At 45.3% G+C, this 19,417-nt stretch overlaps 2 protein-coding genes and 1 pseudogene across 2 annotated transcripts in view; 2 read left to right on the top strand and 1 right to left on the bottom strand.

Annotated features, from left to right (window-relative positions):
• Positions 1-1,317: 1,317 nt before the first annotated feature.
• Positions 1,318-1,839, bottom strand: LOC105991458 (annotated as a pseudogene).
• A 3,674-nt stretch (positions 1,840-5,513) lies between these two features.
• On the top strand, positions 5,514-12,487 carry Rpl24 (ribosomal protein L24). The gene is made up of 6 exons (XM_013024184.1): positions 5,514-5,603; positions 5,723-5,798; positions 6,240-6,350; positions 9,493-9,629; positions 9,914-9,977; positions 12,363-12,487. The coding sequence occupies exons 1-6, from the start codon at positions 5,599-5,601 to the stop codon at positions 12,441-12,443; spliced, it is 474 nt and encodes a 157-aa protein (XP_012879638.1). The 5' UTR covers positions 5,514-5,598; the 3' UTR covers positions 12,444-12,487.
• A 3,191-nt stretch (positions 12,488-15,678) lies between these two features.
• Zbtb11 (zinc finger and BTB domain containing 11) overlaps positions 15,679-19,417 on the top strand; it is a 31,092-nt gene continuing 27,353 nt past the window's right edge. The window contains exon 1 of the mRNA XM_013024099.1: positions 15,679-16,912. Coding sequence (XP_012879553.1) covers positions 16,603-16,912 — 310 coding nt within the window. The 5' untranslated portion in view covers positions 15,679-16,602. The remainder of the gene's footprint in view (positions 16,913-19,417) is intronic.

Below are 19,417 nucleotides of genomic sequence, written 5' to 3'. Positions count from 1 at the left end.
CAGAAAACCGGAAGTGGCGCTGTAGCTCAAGTGGTAGAGCGCTCACCTTGAGCTGAAGAGCTGAGGGACAGCGCCCAGGCCCCCCCCCCCAAAAAAAAACAAAGCCAGCCTGGGCAGGAAAGTCCGTGAGACTCCTATCTCCAATTAACTACTAAAAAATCAGAAACAGTGCTGTGGCTCAAAGTGGTAGAGTATTATTAGCCTTGAGCACAAAGGCTCAGTCAGGGACAGTGCCCAGGCACTGAGTTCAACCCTCAGGGCTGGCACAAAACAAAAACAAAAGCAAAAAGTAAAAACAAAAAGAAAAATGAAGAGTGCATGTGGAAAGTGGTAAATAGTATTTAATCATATAAAAACCTTGTTAGGTTGGACTTGCCATTTTTAAGCCATCATTAATACTAAATTCTTCCACCAGATGGCACCATTTGTCAACTCTTCTTTGAAAAGGAGTCTGAAGGAATAATAAACACTCCCTACCACTTAGATACATTCTTAACACTTTATCATGTTTGTTTTGTCATGTCTATCTACCTTTCCTTTGTCCATTCATTATGTATTTTATTTCATTTTTTTGGTTCATGCAACTTTATTGAAGAAAAATAAATCAATTACTAGCAGAGCTATTAGTTGATCACTCATCCATTAACAACTTGCATCATTTATTCAGTGCTATATTAAACAGTGTATTGGAAGATACATTAACTAATAGCTCCAAGCCTCCTAACAATTTAAATGAAAATTACAAAATTTTTGAGACCCTATTTTAGAATACAAAGGGGGGTTGACTTCCAATTCCCATTCTCTGTAGAACAAGAACAGGTCATTCCTTTATTGACATGCATAAAATACATCAGTTTCTGTTCTGCTGATGCTATAAATTCAATACCAATTCTCCAGCCACATCAGTTATGAGCACAAAGTATATCATGTAACCTCAAATCTCTAACAGTGGAAGGCTTAAACAAGAATGGATGCTGCAAGAATGTTTCCTTTGATGTGACAACTGAGCATCCATCTCCCTCCCCCTCAGACGGCTTCTTCAGCATGTTAGAGCAGTGAGGAATGGTTTAGTCTCACAACCGAGTTAAGAGTGAAGATTTGGCCACATAATACACATGCTCCATTTAAAAAAAAATTTCTGAATCTTGGACAACTGTTCTCTTGTAACTACTTTACAGTTTCTAAAAGCAGTTATTGTCCAAAGCTGGAAGAACTTAAGTCTTCTCAGATGAGCATGTGAGTGAATGGTGGGAGGCAAACAAAAAATTTTTTAAAAAAAAAAGATGAGGTCTGATAGGGGAGCAGCCGGATAAGAAATCAAAAAAGGAACAGTAATTTAAAGTTTATTCCAGCTATAATGCAGGTTATTCTGACTTTAAGGTAGCACATGGCATACTTCTGAGTCCATTCCCAAGATATTTTGTTGTACTTATCTCTGTCTGTCTTATAGATCCGTGCAATCTCTGGGACAAGGGGGTCATCTGGGTTCGGATCACATAGCAGGGAACAATTGGATAAAAGAACTTTAGAAATAGTTAAAGCAGGAGATCACTGTGACCTTAGAATATCAAGACAAATGCTGCCATTACTGTTAATATTTGGATGGTAAATTCTTGTTGTAAATGCAACCTTAGGTGGTTTGAAGGGGTAGTCTGTAGGAAAATGAATTGTCAAAAAGAATATACTGCCTTGATATGGGCTGTCATTAGGTCCCATAATTGTGGCTTGCCCGTGAAACATGTCATCCCCAACTGGACTTGCAGAGCACTGTGCTGGAGGATGGCGGGCCAAATCACCAAGTTCCTTATTAATTCGTTTCAGCGCCATAGTCTGTGCTTTTCGCTTGGCTCCTCACTCTATCTCAGTGTGTGCTCAACGGGTCTGGCCAAAACTCTTGATTATCTGGGCGGCTGGGGAAGGACTGTATCTTAGTCTCACACAGGTTCTGCCAAACAGACTCAGAGGGGCCTCAGCCTCTTTCCAGTGAAGCAGCTGGTGCCTCCCCAGCCAAAGTGGCACACAACACCATTAGGTATTTTAATGTGTCAGAATACTTAGCTACTTTGAATCATATTAACTACTACTTAATATTTTCCCCTTGTGCTAATACTGCAGCTTATGAAGGAATGCAATGCTTAAAACCAAGATAGGGCTTCTATGTTTCTAAATACAGCCTTTCTGAATTCCTGGCTGCCATTGAACATACCTTGTTTTCCCCTGAAAGGCTTTGATTCCTTAATCTTAAGGGAAGTTGATGGGTGAATATCAATCTCCTATACTGTATTTACTTTAAGCTGAATTTTTTAAATTCCTGGCTCCTGTTATCATGCCTCACTTTCCCTATTCTATCCTGCCTTACAACCACAGCTCCATTTCTTTTTCTTTTTTTTTTGCCAGTCATGGTGCCTGAACTCTGGGCCTGGGCGCTGTCCCTCAGTTCTTCAGCTCAAGGCTATCCCTCTACCACTTGAGACACAGCGCCACTTCCAGCTTTTTCTGCTTATGTGGTGCTGAGAAATGGAACCCAGGGCCTCATGCATGCAAAACAAGGAGTCTACCACTGAGCTACCTTCCCAGCCCCCCACAGCTCCATTTCTAACTTTTAGGTGGTTAATTGGAGATAAGCCTCTCATAGTCTTTCCTGCCCAGGCTGGCTCTGAACTGTGATCCTCGGATCCCAGTCTCCTGAGAAGCTAGGATTACAGGCATGAACCATGGGCCTCAGCCCAAATTTTGAGACTGTGTACTAAGACTATAACTCATCAATTTATAAAATGCTACCATTAACAAGAAGTTATTAATCTCAAAGTTGTAACGATCTTAGGGTCAAGAAAATCATGGAGGCATGGTAAAAGGTGAAAAGGGTTAGTTTTTTTTTTTGGTTGTGGGGCTTGAACTGTGGGCCTGGGCCAGCTCAAGTCTAGTTCTCTACACAGTGCCACTTCCAGTTTTCTGGTGGTTAATTGGAGATTAGAGTCTCATGGACTTTCCTGCCAGGGCTGGCTTCAAACTAGGATCCTCAGCTCTCAGCCTCCTGTGTAGCTAGGATTACAGGCATTGAGCCATTGGCACCAGGTGACAAGGGATTTTATTTGGCTGGCTGTGACTACCTCCTCCTGGGAAGACTGAGAGCAGCCCTAACCTCCAGTAGGGCAGAGTTTATTAAGTCAGAACCACATGCAGGTGGCAGTTTACACAAGTTCAAAGACGATAGGGGGTGGGGATATTCTTCAGCTGTAGTCAGGATCAGGCAGATGGCATTCTGGAGGCCAAAGATTCAGGATTGGAATTGGGGGTTAACAAGGAATAAAAAAAAGCTGGGGTATTACAAAAGCCAGAAGCAATAAGAGTTCTGATTTTCATCTGAGCATAGGTTACATTTGCATAATGACTTTGAGATTTTATATACATATATATACACACATATCTATAATTGATTAGAATATATGCTTTGTTTTATATATATATATATATTTTGGTAGTACAGGGTGGGATGTTGAATTCATGGCCTTGCACTTGCTAGCCATTTCTCCATTTTCCTATATTTCCTATTTTCTCCATATTTATTTATTTATTGGATAGGGCCTGTGGTTTTGCTTGAGACTGGTTTTGGATGTAGATCCTCCTCCTATCTATGTTTGTCACAAAGCAGAAACACTACAGTCATGTACAACTATGCCCAGCTTATCTGTTGAGGTGTGTTCTTCATATTTTGTCTGGTGACATCAACTATGTATCCATCAATCTCTGCCTCCTGGGAAGTTTTTCACTTTTTTTTCTACAGATCTCTACAGGCCAAACTTAACTACAAAGATGCAGAAGGCAAAAACCTTTCTACAATGCTAGGAAGGGACTGAGCATTCTGAGTTTGTGTGGAGGAAAAGGTAAATAGAGGCTTTGGATACTGCTCGCACCCAAGTGTACCCTTGGAGTTTCTAGAAGCTAAAACTACTCAAGATTAAAGGGAAAAAAAATCATACTAATGTAAAGCAGACATGGATGAATGTCAGTTGGTTAGGGTCAACAAGCTATGGAAGTGAGCATTCGAGTAAACTTAGGCATTCAGTTAGATTCTCTTTTTGTTGGTCGTGGGGCTTGAACTCAGGGCTTTGAGTTTTTAGCTCAAGGTTAGCCCTCTACCTCTTTGACCCACAGGGCCACTTCCGGTTAGTTGGAGATAATCTAATAAATTTTGCTGCCCTGGATGGTTCTGAACTGTGATCCTCAGACTTTAGCCTTCTGAGTAACTAGGACTTAAGGGGGTGAGCCACCCAAGCCCGGCTTTTTTTTTTTTTTTTTTTTTTAACGGTTTGTTCCTGCCTGAGCTGGCTTCAAACCTTGATTCTCAGTAGCTAAGATTACAGACCGTTTTTTTTCCCAATTAATATTTTTGTTGGTCAGGGGGCTTGGGCCTGGGCGCTGTCCCTACGCTTTTCTGCTCAAGACTTGCGCTCTACCACTTTGGGCCACAGCTCCATTTCTGGGGGTTAACTAGAGTTAGTCTCAGTTTCTAGACCGGGCTGGCTGAGAATCCGCCATCCTCAGATCTCAGCCTCCTCAGTAGCTAGGATTATAGGTGTGAGCCACTGGCGCCCAGTGCCGGCTGTGAGTTTGTTTTGGTGCTGGGGCTTTGGATCTGGGCCGGTGCTCCACGTATTTGAATCACGCCTTCACCCCTGCTTTTTGCGGGCTAACTGGAGCTGTGTTTCGCTGGTTAAGGGTAAACAGTTAAAGCTATCAGTCCGTTTAACTCGACGCTGGCGGGAACCCAGGGCTGCGCGCTCTCCTGCGGAGCGGTACTCATGCTGCAGTGTTCGGGAGCGTTTTACATGCCGAGATCCCTCCGTGGATGGCTCATCGCAGGGAGCAGAACACAGGCATGCTCCGCTTTTGCTCACGAACCCGATAGCGGGGCCTGAACGTTCAATCCGGGAAGACACACAGACACACACACACACACCGGAAAGAACGCCAGTCACACACACACGAACCCGACAGCGGGGCCTGAACGTTCAATCCGGGAAGACAGACACACACACACACACACACACACACACACACACACACACAGTCACCTGCACACACCGAAAAGAACGCCAGTCACCTGCCCTCTACACACACACAGACACACCACACACACACACACACGGAAAGAACGCCAGTCACCTGCACACACACACAGACACACACACACACACCGGAAAGAACGCGAGTCACCTGCCCTCTACACACACTGAACGTTCAATCCGGGAAGACACACACACAATCCGGGAAGACACATACACACACACACACACACACCGGAAAGAACGCCAGTCACCTGCCCTCTACACACACACACACACACACACAGACACACACACCACACACACAGACACACACACGGAAAGAACGCCAGTCACCTGCCCCCTCCGCAGCCACATTCCCAACCCGGAAGGTGGTCGCCTGGGAAATCGAGATCCGGCGCCGCTCACTGACGTCATCGCCGCGGAGGGAAATAGGGGGAGGAGATTCTTCACTTGGCCCTATAAGGTCTCTTCCCATGATCCTCTCTTCCTCTTCGCCATCTTCCCTCTCTCTGGGCCGCCCGCCGCCACCATGAAGTAAGTGGGCGCCTTGAACCAAATCTGCTGCCATCCTCGAGCGGAGCCTCTCCCCGGCGTCCTGGACATGGCGTCTGCTTCAGTACCCCCCCTTCCTGACGGCTTGCTTTTCGTTACAGGGTCGAACTCTGCAGTTTCAGCGGGTACAAGATCTACCCCGGGCACGGGAGGCGCTACGCCCGGACCGACGGGAAGGTACAGGCCGCCGCGCCGCCGCTCCCGGCTCTGCCCCGCCCGCCTCGTTGGGGCCGGACGGTTGCGTTCCCCACAGCGTAGTAGTTTGTTCTCGACAGGCCTTCGGGTCGCGGGGTGGACTGGTTGCTCAAAAACGCGTAGCCGAGCCGGCAGAGCGCCCTGAGCGGGCTTGCGGAGACCGGGCTGTCACAGTGTAGGAGGGAATGGGTCAAGTACCGAGGAGTCTTGTAATGGTTTTCACTCCTTTTAGAATTGTCGGGAGGGAGGAGAGTTGGATTGTGCCCAGAAATGTACACGACATTCTGTGATGGTAGACATGCCTGCTCTCACGTAGTTCACATAAGCTTTTGGTTTCTGCGTCCCAACTTTTTCCTAATTAATTGTAAGTTAAAATACCCATTTCCTAAGGATTTCAAGATCATTTCGTATTTCTTACAATAGGTTTTCCAGTTTCTTAACGCAAAATGCGAGTCAGCCTTCCTTTCCAAGAGGAATCCTCGACAGATAAACTGGACTGTCCTCTACAGAAGAAAGCACAAAAAGGGACAGTCGGTAAGTGGATTATACTGATGTCATGAAGCTCTCTTGAAAACTTTTAAGCTATTGGTTTCTGCTTTGTAAAATTGTGATTAAATGGCATATAAGTGCACCATACCATGAGACAGGATATAAATGGTATCATTATGTATCATCCGGGTTCAGAGCAATATCAAGTTTAAATTTATACAAGTCAGATAACATTAAAAACGGCTTTGTTTTGATTATTGGTGTTTTGCTTTAGGCAACCCAGCTTTGGACACTGGGAGGGAGGGGTGAACCTGGCCTGGAACAAATTAATAGGGGGTTTATTACTTGAGCCACACCCTCTGACCTTGTTTTGGCATTTTGGGGGGGGGACGGGGCATATCCCAGGTTTTTGGGTCCGGTCATGGGGCCTGAACTCTGGGCCTGGGTGCTGCCCTCAGCTCTTCAGCTCAAGGCTAAAGCACTCTACCACTTGAGCCACAGTGCCACTTCCGGCTTTTTTTTTTCTGCTTATGTGGTGCTGAGGAATCGAACCCAGAGCCTCATACATGCAAGGCAAGCACACTACCACTGAGCCACCTTCCCAGCCCGCGTATCCCAGTTTTAATAAAGATTTTTTTTTTTTCGGTCCTGGGGCCTGAACTCTGGGCCTGCGGGCTGTCCCTCAGCTCTTCAGCTCAAGGCTAGTAGTGCTCTACCATATTACCACTTTTGGCTTTTCTGCTTCTGCTAAGGAATCAAACCCAGGGCCTCCTTCATCCAAGGCAAGCACTCTACCACTGGGCTACCTTTCCAGCCCCTAAACACAAGATTCTATTCATTGACCTGGACTCTGTTTTTTTACCACCCACCTTACACATCAGACAACAGAATTTGCTATTATGTAAATGTTCCTTTTGTTTGTCCTGTCATTGCCAAATTCATTCCTGGGAACTCATCCTGCATCCAGTCTATCTTTCAGAGCAAAGAAACATGCTTCAAATTATATGGTCCTTTGAGGTTGGTCTAAAAGCAACTTGTAAAAAACAAGAAGTGAAAAGTAGTCACAAGTTAAATGCCTGAATCATTGCAACTGTAATAGTTTCATAAGGTAGGATGAATTCCTATGACATGTTGCTAAGGTGACAGATACCAAGAAGCCATCTTGTGCATTGCCACTATGATATGTTCAGCTGATTCTAAACATAGCCACAAGGTGCTAGTGGGAGTGGGGCAGGAAAGTCCCCCTGAGACTCTTACCTCCAATTAACCACTCAAAAGCCAGTAGGGGAGCTGTGGCTCAAAGTGGTAGCACGCTACCCTTGAGCAAAAAGTTCAGGGACAGGGCCGAGGCTGAGTTCAAACCCTACAACCCACCCCCAAAAACAAAAAGCCAGCCCTGGCTTTTTTGTGTTTCAAGTAGTAGAGTGCCAGCCTTAAGCAAAAGGAAGTTAGTGGTGTCTGATGAGTTTAATAACTTGCTGAACTAGAATACTTAGGACCCTAATAAGTTTTTCTGTCAGGGTTCCATTGCAACCCAGATTTAAGTATGTGATTTAAGTATTCAGTGCTCCTACAGTGGACATATTTTCCATTGTATTGTTCTAATTGCTTTTACTTGTCCATCTACCCAGCAAGGATTCTGCAGTGCATTTGAGACTGTCTCACTATGCAGTGATAACTCAGACTTGAGATGTTCCTGCCTAGGCCTCGTGATTGCAGGGATGTACGTACACCTCACACACATATTTGAGGTGTTAGGGTCCATGGAAGTTTAAAGATGTTAAAGTGGTAGAAATTGTTATTGTGATAATTTGATTTTGATGGCGATCCTTATAGGATTGGTGCTAAGTAAGTGGAATCGTCTCTCTTTCAGTACTGGTACACTCTAGACTGAAAGTGAAGTGCTCTTTCACATGCCTTTTTAGTTACCTATAGATTTTAGTGAAGTTTTTTTTTGGGGGGATGGGGAGTTCGCGGGACATGAACTTTGGGTCCTGGGCGCTATCCCTCAGCTCTTCAGCTCAAGGCAAGTGCTCTACCACTGAGCCACAGCACCTGTGCTGGTTAATTGGAGATAAGAGTCTCACAGACTTTGGTGCCCAGGCTGGCTTTGAACTGTGATCCTCAGATCTCAGCCTTCTGAGTAGCTAGGATTGCAGGAGTGAGCCACTGGCGGCCCGCTAAAAGTAGTTTTATTGTTACTATTAAGGAATTGTATCAGAGTTTACTATTTTATAAGTCAGGTAATGAGTACATTTCTTTTTTGGTCAGTTTCATCTATTTGCCCCTCTCCACTTTCCCTTTGTGGTGGTAGAAGTTAATGTATTGGCTTGAATATTGAGGTTTTTGTTTTTGCCAGTCCTGGGGCTTCAACTCAGGGCATGGGTACTGTCCCTGAGCTTTTGCCTAAGGCTGGCATTCTACCACTGGAGCCATAGTACCACTTCTGGCTTTTTCTGTGTATGTGGTACTAAGAAATTGAACCCAGGGCTTCATGTAATGCTAGGCAAGCACTCTACCACTATGCCACAATCCCAGCCCTGTGGATTATTAAATATCTTGCCTCTTATGTAAAACATTGGTAAAACTGAAACTGAGAAATCAGTCCCAGCATCTATTTTTATTGAATGAAAGATGTGTTTTGAATGCCACTAATGTGTTTTTTTTTTTTTGGGGGGGGTCCAGTCGTGGGGCCTGAACTCTGGGCCTGGGCGCTGTCCCTCAGCTCTTCAGCTCAAGGCTAGGGCTCTACCACTTGAGCCACAGCACCACTTCCGGCTTTTTTCTTTTTGCTTATGTGGTGCTGAGGAATCGAACCCAGGCCCTCAGGCATGCAAGGCAAGCGCTCTACCACTGAGCCACCTTCCCAGCCCCACTAATGTGTATTTGACCAATCCATTATTGTGGCTATTGCTTAAAAAAAAATCACATTCTGAAAATGTAGAAAAGTTGGGACCTTTGGACATTATCCTTGAGCTGAAGAGCTCAGACACAGTGCCCAGACCCAGAGTTAAGCCCCACGACCGACAAAAACTAGTGTAAAGTAAAATAAAAATTTTAAATGAGTATTATGTTTCCTTCATATATTGAACAATAGACAAATGACTAAAAAAAAACTTCATTGCTCTTCAGCGTTCATGAAGCATGGTTTATAAATATGCTCCTGATTTTTTTTTTTGTTTTGTAGGAAGAAATTCAAAAGAAAAGAACCCGTCGTGCAGTCAAATTCCAAAGGGCCATCACTGGTGCATCTCTTGCTGATATAATGGCCAAGAGGAATCAGAAACCAGAAGTTAGAAAGGCTCAGCGAGAGCAAGCTATCAGGTAAGGGATTCACATATTTTGTTATTGGGGTGAATTTAGGGTGTTTTGCCTTATCTGATGTATTTAGATGGTCAGTTATTATATAAAGGTTTGCGGTGATCTTTGTACAATTAAAAGTACTAAGTGATCTAATGTACAGCTAACTTGAATAATGAAATTTATTAACATTTCTTGAATATTGGAGAATAAAATTTTCTCCAAAAATCTAGTTATTTGATAATTTCTTGTATTAGATTTTTGTATTCTTAAAGAATAAAATGTTTTCCTCAATGTTAACTTCACAGGGCTGCCAAGGAAGCAAAAAAGGCTAAGCAGGCATCCAAGAAGACAGCAATGGCTGCTGCTAAGGTGACTGAAGCTTTTTTGGATTTTGCTATTTTGGGCTGTGTTAGCATATGAACTTTGGACCTATGAACTTTGTATTGCCCATACTCCTCCGACTCTCCTCCGCCCCCCCCTTTTTTTTTTGCCAATCCGAGACTTGAATTAGGGATCTGGGAGCTGTCCTTAGGTCTTTTTGTGCTCAAGATTAGAGCTTTACCACTTGAGTCACAATGCCACTTCAGCTTTTTGAGTAGTTTATTGGGGATAAGAAAGTCTTAGGGACTTTCCTGCCTGGGCTGGCTTCAAACCACGATCCTTAAATCTCAGTCTCTTGAGAAGCTAGAATACAGGTGTGAGCCACAGCTATGCTGTTCCTGGATCACACTATCCTTTAAGCTTTAGGTTTTCAGGGTTTTAATTTTGTATCATGCTAGCCTTGGGCTTTGGTCTTTTTACCAGTGTCCCTTAAATAGCTGGGATTACAGTACTTGGCCACCAAACATAGTTGTAAATATAGTAGTACAATAGGGAAATCTGTTCCTTATTTATTTTGTCCTGGGGTTTAACTCTGGGCCTGGGTGCTGTCCCCCAGCTCTTTAGCTTAAGCCACAGTGCCACTTCTGATGGTTCTGATGGTTAACTAGAGGTAAGAGTATCACAAAGTTTCCTGCCCTTGCTGATCCTCAGATCTCAGCCTCCTGAATAGCTAGGACTACAGGCAAGAGCCACCTGTGCCCGGCTTTTGTTTTTAATCCAACAACTAGGAAATGACTCATAATTTTAACAGATTTCATATAAGGCTGTATAAATATATGAAGACCATTAATTCCAGGCAAAATTAGATTTCTGTAGCCTCAATCTCTAAAGGGGCCCTTGTTCTTTCAAGTTAAAACCAGAAAAATAACATGTTATTTTTTCCCATGTTTGGGATTGGTAGACCTCTATTTGGGGCGGGTGTGGAGAAGGCATTAGCATAGTTTCAACTTAACCTTTAATGCTTGCTAGTTTACTAAAGATAGTACTGTACCAGTGAGTCAGGCCTCAGGCTCAGCTTTTTGCTGGTTATTTTGGTGATGGAATCTGATAGCTTTTGATCCTCTGGATCTCATAACTAAATAGATTTGTAGGTGAGAGGTAGGTACCCAGTAAGGATGCTGTTTATTTATTTATTTATTGGTCAGTCGTGGGGCTTGAGCTCTGGGCCTGAGCACTGTCCCTGCACTCTTCAGCTCAAGGTGACCGCTCTACCACTCTACCTCAGCGCCACTCATTGGAGATGAGTCTTACAGACTTTCCTGCCTGGGCTGGCTTTGAACTGTGATCCTCAGATCTCAGCCTCTTAAGTAGCTAGGATTACAGGCATGAGCCACCAGCTCCCGGCTTGGATGCTTTATATTTATATTGCTGATACTAGGTATTGAACTCAAGACCTAAGTGCTGTTCATTAGCTTTTTTGTCCCACTTCTAGCTCTCTTGAGTTTAACTGAGACAGAGTCTCTTGGACTTTTCCTGCCCATGCTGGATGCTGGCTTTTGATCACTATCCTGGTATCAACCTCCTGAGTAGGATTACACATGAGAACTACTGGTGCCCAGCTGGTATTCTTTTTTTTTTTTTTGTGGGGGTCCGGTCGTGGGGCCTGAACTCTATGCCTGGGCGCTGTCCCTCAGTTCTTCAACTCAAGGCTAGCGCTCTACCACTTGAGCCACAGCGCCACTTCTGGCTTTTTTTTTCTGCTTATGTGGTGCTGAGGAATCGAACCCAGGGCCTCAAGCATGCAAGGCAAGTGCTCTACCACTGAGCCACCTTCCCATACCCCAGCTGGTATTCTTAAAAACAGCACATTCTTAGGGCTTGGGGGCATTACTTATACGGTGACTACTTGCCTAGCACGTAGTTATCTTCACTTACCACTAAATAGCAACTATTTTTTTCTCTTAAATTTGATAATAGCTCCCCTTTATATAATTCTGTCAGTCTTTACAGAATTTTCTCTGTGAAAGTAAAAATTTCTGTTAGTGTTTGGGAAGAGTTCCATGAAAACACTGTTACTACAAATATAGGCAAAATATGGAGGCAGGTTACAACATACAGAACTGGAATACACAAATAGGGTAGTAGTTGGGCACTAGTGTGGCTCACACCTGTAATCCTAGCTACTTGGGAGGGTAAGATCTGAAGATTGCAGTTCAAAGCCAGCCCAGGCAAGTGAGCCCATGAGACTATAAATTATCAGAAAACCAGAAGTGGTGCATGGCTCAAAAGTGGTAGAGTGTTAGCCTTGAGTGAAAATGCTCAGGGACAGTGCCCAGGCCCTGAGTTCAAATTCAGTGACTGACCAAAGGAAAAATAGGGTGGTGGAAAGTGTCCTTTTGCAGTGTCGCATAACATCATGTTATTTTTTTACAGGCTCCCACAAAGGCCGCACCTAAGCAAAAGATTGTGAAGCCTGTGAAGGTTTCTGCTCCCCGAGTTGGTGGAAAACGCTAGTTTGGCAGATTAGATTTTGAAATAAAGGTCTATCTGTAACTCTAGATTGTGTTGGATTCTTTCACTTAAGCATGTTGAGCCTACATGGTTAATAGGTGAAATATAGGGCTGGGAAGGTGGCTCAGTGGTAGAGAACTTGCCTTGCATGCCTGAGGCCCTGGGTTCGATTCCTCAGCACCACATAAGCAAAAAAAGAAAAAAGCCGGAAGTGGCACTGTGGCTCAAGTGGTAGAGCGCTAGCCTTGAGCTGAAGAGCTGAGGGACAGCGCCCAGGCCCAGAGTTCAGGCCCCACGAACGGACCCCCCCCCAAAAAAAAATAGGTGAAATATAAAGTTAAGACTGACATTTTCTAAAAGTGGCTGGGGCTGGGAGGAGGCGTATGTAACTCAGTGGTAGAGTAAACTGAGGCCTTCGGTTCAGGATTAAATAATTTTACTACTCAGTAACAAGACCTCCTACCCTTAAGTTTCTTGGAGTGACAAAGTAAAATCTATGGTTGATTAGCCAGGCACTTGTGGATAAGATTAAGCTGAGATGTGAGGATGGTGGCTAAAAGCCACAATAGGAAATTTAGCTATATTTATCTTCAGTTAAGCAGATTATGATTAAGTGTAGTGCTAACCTTGTAGCTATGATTAAGTGTAGTGCTAACCTTGAACGTTCAGATCAAGCAACCAGGTTGTGAATTGAAATTTTTTTGCGTTAGTATTTGGGCTTGAACTCAGGGTTAGGGTGGCTATACCTGAAAGCTTTGTTTTTTGGGGGGGGGGTCCGGTTGTGGGGCCTGAACTCTGGGCCTGCATGCCATCCCTCAGCTCTTCAGCTCAAGGCTAGATCTCTACCACTTGAGCCACAGCGCTGCTTCTGGCTTTTTTCTTTTTGCTTATGTGGTGCTGTGAGGAATCGAACCCACAGCCTCAGGCATGCAAGGCAAGCGCTCTACCACTGAGCCAACTTCCCAGCCCTATGCCTGAAAGCTTTTTAAATTGGATCATGATCCTCAGATCTCAGCTTCTTGAGTAGTTAAGACTAAAGGTGTGAGCCCTTAGGGTCTAGCTTAATCTGCTCTTGATCCCAGGAAATTAGCTTAAATGTAGAACACTGGTGAGTTGTGTTTTGAGAAAAGGTCTTGCTATATTATCTATGTTGACTTGCAATTTTAAGTTTTCTGCCTTTGCTTCCTAAGTCCTGGGTTTATAGGTATGTAATGCCATGTCCTGCTAGAGCATACGTAGTATAGAGCATATGTAGTATATTGTACTTAATCCCAGAAAAGTAGTTGAGCTAGGGGTTTTTAAATGATTTAAAAATGCTCAGACTTGGGCTGGGAAGTTGGCTCAGTGATAGAGTGCTTGCCTCGAATGCATGAGGCCCTGGGTTTGATTCCTCAGCACCACATAAGTAGAAAAAAGCCAGAAGTGGTGCTGTGGCTCAAGTGGTAGGGCACTAGCCTTGAGCTGAAGAGCTGAGGGACAGCACCCAGGCCCAGAGTTCAGCCTCCAAGGCAAAAAAAAAAAAAAATGCTCAGTTACTATGCGTAAGATATAAGGAAAATTTAGTATAAGGTGTGCCAAAGATACAATGAAAAACCAACAACCCCTTTTGAAATGACATTAGTGCCAACATTCCTTCATCCCTGTTTTATCCATCATTACTAGGATTAGAGGTTTTTTTTTTTATGGTGCATGTGGCAATTTAGACATTGTTCCTAAAGTGTTGGGGTAAAATATTTTGCTTAGAAAATTGCTAATGATGAGATTACTAGGGAAAATGGTTTCTGTTTAGATTTTGAGTAAGGAAAGCTTAACCAATTACAACGCCCAAAGGAATGCCAATTTGACTTTGAATAAGGAAAGCTTAACCAAAATGTTCAAATGAATGCTGAGATGTAGATGCCAAATTTTGTACATAGTGAAATGTCCTCTTGAAATGTCCCTTTAGAGTTAGGCTAATGGTCTAAAACAGAACTGGTAATTGATCAGGTATCCCAGAAGAGTGGAAATTAACAAAGCTTAGTTTTGCTGGGAAGAAAACTGACCACTTGGAGAGCATCTGTTACAATATTTATTGGTCAAAAAGATTGAGGATTGGAGAGCTTGATGCTTTCATGTAACTATTTTGCAAAAATGAGTTGGATATTTTCATAATTTAGGTTTTCTTCAATACTATTTGCGTTTGCTTCCATTCTAGTCCACTTAAATTTCAGTTTTTGCTGGGATTGAATATGGCCTTGAGCTGGCTGTGGAAGCCTACCAGCCACACTCTCAGCCCTTGGCTTATGTTGTTTTTAAGTTACCACAAGAGCTGGGTGCTGGTGGCACACACCTGTAATCCTAGCTACTCAGGAGGCTGAGAACTGAGGACTGCAGTTCAAAACCAACCCTGGCAAGTCATCTGAGATTGTCTCCAATTAACCATCAGAAAGCCAGAAGTGGAGCTGTGGCTCCAAGTGGTAGAGCACCAGCCTTGAGCAAAAGAGCCCAGGGATGGCGCCCAGGACCTGAGTTCAAGCCCCCAACTTAAAAAGAGGTTGCCACAAGAAAGCTGCTGCCGAGCATATGAGCAACCAGCCCCTGTACAGGTTGGGTTTGGGCTGCTTCTCTCACTGCCCTATTCTAATGGAGGAGTACATCTCCACCTAACTACTCCCAGTCCAGTTCAGTCTAAAAATCTGTGGACAGTAGCATTTAAATAGATGTTAGGTCTGACAGCTGTTATGGGGCCTTAACCCGCTATCAAGTTCTCACTTGTTCCCAGGCATAACAGAGAAACCTAAGAGTGCAACCCTAGGTGGAGAATTCTGCAGTAACTACAATCAAACTCCTTGGGCTAGAAAGCCTGGAGTTTTCCAGATTTAGCAAAACTGCCCGTGTGTGTATCAAGGACTGTATTAGCCCCTGGGCTTTTAAGGCCCAGTACATGTGCATTGAAGACTACATATGTGCTGTTTCATACTTGAGTTAAAAATCTTGGATAAGACTTAGTGCACATTGAGAAACCAAATTCAACTCTGCATGGCCTCATGTAAATACCCTTATTTACATCGGGTGTTAGATCACCTCGAGATTTTTTTTTTCTTTCAGTTGTGGGGCTTGAACTCTGGGCCTGGGCGTTGTCCTTCAGCTCTTCAGTTCAAGGCTAGTGCTCTACCACTTGAGCCACAGAACCACTTCCAGTTTCCTGAGTGGTTTAATGGAGATAAGAGTCTCACCACCTTTCCTGCCCCTGCTGACTTTTGAACCGAGATCCTCAGATTTCAGCCTCCAGAGTAGCTAGGATCATAGATAGGTGTGAGCCAACAAGCCTGGCTCTCCTCCAGTTGTAAGTAGAGGTAAATGTAAGTGTGGCTTAAAGGAAAGCTTACTCCTTCCTTTAGCATGCTGTAGCATTGTACTTTACATGTATACAGTCACTAATACATGCTGATCATTCCAGAACAATTCTGACCATCCCTTGGCTAGTTGGGAGGGCAGGTCTTAGTTAATGAACTGAACGGTTTATAACGGAGGCACTTACATTTTAAAACGCTTGTCCGCCGGAACCTACATTTCCAAGTAAAGGGGATTAGTTTGGGTCCAGAGCTCCCAACCGCCTGCTTTTGTATCAGGGGTCACAAAGTGAACCTAAAACCAGGACCCACCAACTTGGGGGAAGGCTCTCAGATGGGACAACAACAGGTCACCAGCGCCTGCACGTGGCCCTCCCGAGACCGTGGGAAAAGAGGAACCCCCGAGGGAAACTGCCAGGATGTAAGATGTCTGCTAAAAAGTCCTTGCGGATCTCCGAGGAAAGGTCTACTGGCTTCCAGAATGTCCGCCCGCAGTACTGACGTCACTCCATCGGCTTCCTCAAAGCCGAACGCCAGAACGCTCCAATCAGGAACTAGGCCCCGCCCCGTCCCGCGTCACTTCCGGTGGTGCAGCAGCCATTTTGTCAGTCGCCCGCGGATCCCGCGCGCTGGAGAAGTGCAGTTCCCCCTGGTAACTAACTCGTCGGTTCTTTCTCGGCGCTGCCGACGAGCGCGGTCGAAGAGCGCTCACCGAAGGCAGAGACGTTCCTCCGTACATGGTCGCTGCTGCCGTTGCACCCGCCCGGCGCTAGCGCCCTGTCTGCTTGCCGCGCCGCTTGACAGGCGCCCTCGGGGAGCCGCCGTTCGCGATGTCAAACGAGGAGAGCTACCGGGCCATCCTGCGCTACCTGACGAACGAGCGCGAGCCCTACGCGCCCGGCACCGAGGGCAATGTCAAGCGGAAGATCCGCAAGGCGGCCGCCTGCTACGTGGTGCGCGGCGGGACTTTGTATTACCAGCGGCGGCAGCGGCATCGCAAGACATTCGCGGAGCTGGAGGTGGTGCTGCAGCCCGAGCGACGCCAGGGCCTCATCGAGGCGGCGCACCTGGGCCCCGGCGGCACCCACCACACTCGACATCAGACCTGGCACGACTTGTCCAAGACGTACTGGTGGCGAGGTGAGACGCAGTCCGCGGCGAGGGGGCCGGGCGGGCGGCGGAGGGCCCGGGGAGGCCCCCTGGCGAGGCCTGCGTGCGCCCCTGGGACGGGCTGGAGGGGCTCCGGCGCCCATCGCCGGGCCCGCTAGCGATCGGCGGCGGAGCGCCTGCCAGGCGGAGCCGAGCGGGTCGGGAATGCGAATGGAGCCGCACTTCCTAACGGAAGGAGGCCGGGGCGGCTGGGGGCGGACTCTGGCCCGGGGTGGGGCCAAGGGGCTTCCCTGGGGGCCGGGCCTGCGGCGGGGCGGGTCCTTGGGGCCCCGCCTCCCGAGGCGGCCGATCCGCCCAAGGTGTCGCGCCCTGCCTCCGGGGCTCCCTCCAGCCCCGGCCAGCGAAAACTCTGGAACCACCCGGGGTTTGGTTTGGTTTGTTTGTTTGTTTTGGTGCGGGTTCAGTGGCTGGATCTCGGGACCCGGGCTGGGTCCCAGAGCTTTTTTGCTCCAGGCTAGCGCTCTTCCACGTGAGCCGCTGTTCCACTTTTAGCTGTTATAGTGGTTGGTCTCAAGGACTGAAATGTACTTATTACTTGACTTATGTAACCCTTCTGTACGTCACCTTCATAGTAACAGCAACAACAATAATCCGAGGGTCTCATGGACTTCCCTCCGCTGACTGGCTTCAAGCAGCTATCCTCGGATCCCAGCCTCCTAAATAGCTTGAATTACAGGCATTAGTCACCGGTGCCCAGGGAACCGCTTTAAGAACTGTACTGAGGCTTTTGGCCCCGAGAATACCTTTTTTCAGGGTGCACCGCTCTCAGTTTGAGGCTCTTTGCATCCACTCCCCTTTATATCTCAGATTCCATTACTAAGTCAGTAGGAAGCGGTAGTTGTGATATGGAAGCCATAAGACTAATTGTGTAAATTGTTGTCTTGGACCTCGGTTTTAGATTAACTGAATGTCTAGAGTTCTTCCACTAACTCTGTCAGGCGCCTTGGGAAATGTTAAGCCCTATATACATCCAGGAAAGATACTTATTTCTATGGTTTCTTTTTTCGACAACCAGGAAATAATATAGTTTATATCTGTAGTTTCTTGACTCCTTGGGAACCCGGATAAGAGAGGACAGGTGTCCTTGGCTTAACTGCTATCCTTCTTCACAAACTTGGTAAATGCTAAAACGGTACAGTTAGAATTAGTAACAGTTTACAGATACACATAAAAATAACGAATAGCTTTGTTAAGGGTTCTGTATCTTCATATGTTGCTTGGAGAAATTAATATATGAATAGTGTTTGCCTCATTTATGAATAAATTAGACTGTAGTACACTGATTTTAAGAAAATAATATATGAATAGTGGTTACCCCTTTTATTAATAAAGACTATAGTACTCTTTCAGCTTGGGCATCTTTTCTTCCCTGTTTGTGCCATTACTAGGGCTTGAATGCAAGGCCATGTGCTTGGCTTTTCCCTCCTAAAGTTAGTGCTCCACCGCTTGACTTGTAAAACCTCCACTTCAAGCTTTTTTTCTGGTTGGATTCTCATTGACTTTTCTGCTTAGACTCCCTTTGAAGAGCAATCCTCATGTTAGCCTCCTCAGTAGGTAGAATTTACAGATGTGAGCCACAAGAGCCCAGCTTTTTAATTTACATTTTTAACTCTTTCTCTCAAGAATATAGTGAAGTTGTTTTTGTTTTTGTTTTTGTCTCTGGTGGTGGCGCTTGAATTCTGGGTCTGGGCACTGTCCCTCAGCTCTTCAGCTCATGGCTAACACTACCACTTGAGCCACAATGCCACTTCTGGCTTTTTCTGTTTATGTGGTGCAGAGGAATCAAACCTAGGGCCTCATGCATGCAAGGCAAGCCCTCTACCACTGAGCCACCTTCCCAGCCCAAGAATATAGTGAAGTTTTGAAGAGGTTATGTTTTGTAGATTGAATACCACAGGTGATGTCACCAATTTGGAGTTTCACATGTGACTTAATATTATGAGCATCAGTTAAAACTTAGGTACACTAAAAATATTATATTACATTATCTCAAAATATGTACATAAACATAATGAATAAACACAAATGAATTTTATCTAGATTTGTCTTATCTCTAGTACTTCTCATTATGCATGTGTGAATATTCCAAAACTTGAAAAACAAAAATCAGAAATATTTGGATCCAAGCACTTCTGATAAAAGAAACTTATAGTAAACAGCCATCTAATAAAACAATTTTAGGCCGGGCGCTGGTGGCTCATGCCTGTAATCCTAGCTACTCAGGAGGCTGAGATCTGAGGATCACGGTTCAAAGCCAGCCCGGGCAGGAGAGACTGTGAGACTCCTATCTCCAATAAACCACCAGAAAACCGGAAGTGGAGCTGTAGCTCAAGTGGTAGAGCGCTTGCCTTGAGCTGAAGAGCTGAGGGACAGCGCCCAGGCCCAGAGTTCACGCCCCACGGCCGACCAAAATAAATAAATAAATAAATAAAACAATTTTAGGAAAAGTATTTTGCTGTAGAGTTTTATTTTGGC

This window comes from Dipodomys ordii, unplaced genomic scaffold (assembly GCF_000151885.1).
Source record: "Dipodomys ordii isolate 6190 unplaced genomic scaffold, Dord_2.0 Scaffold73, whole genome shotgun sequence".
NCBI classification, from domain to species: Eukaryota; Metazoa; Chordata; class Mammalia; order Rodentia; family Heteromyidae; genus Dipodomys; species Dipodomys ordii.
This window is presented reverse-complemented; position numbering and strand designations above follow the sequence as displayed.

Excerpts from the sequence above, each read along its gene's own strand:
- Rpl24 (XM_013024184.1), top strand. Across the intron at positions 5,799-6,239 it reads ACGCCCGGACCGACGGGAAG|GTTTTCCAGTTTCTTAACGC; the intron begins GTACAGGCCGCC and ends TTCTTACAATAG. Across the intron at positions 9,978-12,362 it reads CAGCAATGGCTGCTGCTAAG|GCTCCCACAAAGGCCGCACC; the intron begins GTGACTGAAGCT and ends ATTTTTTTACAG.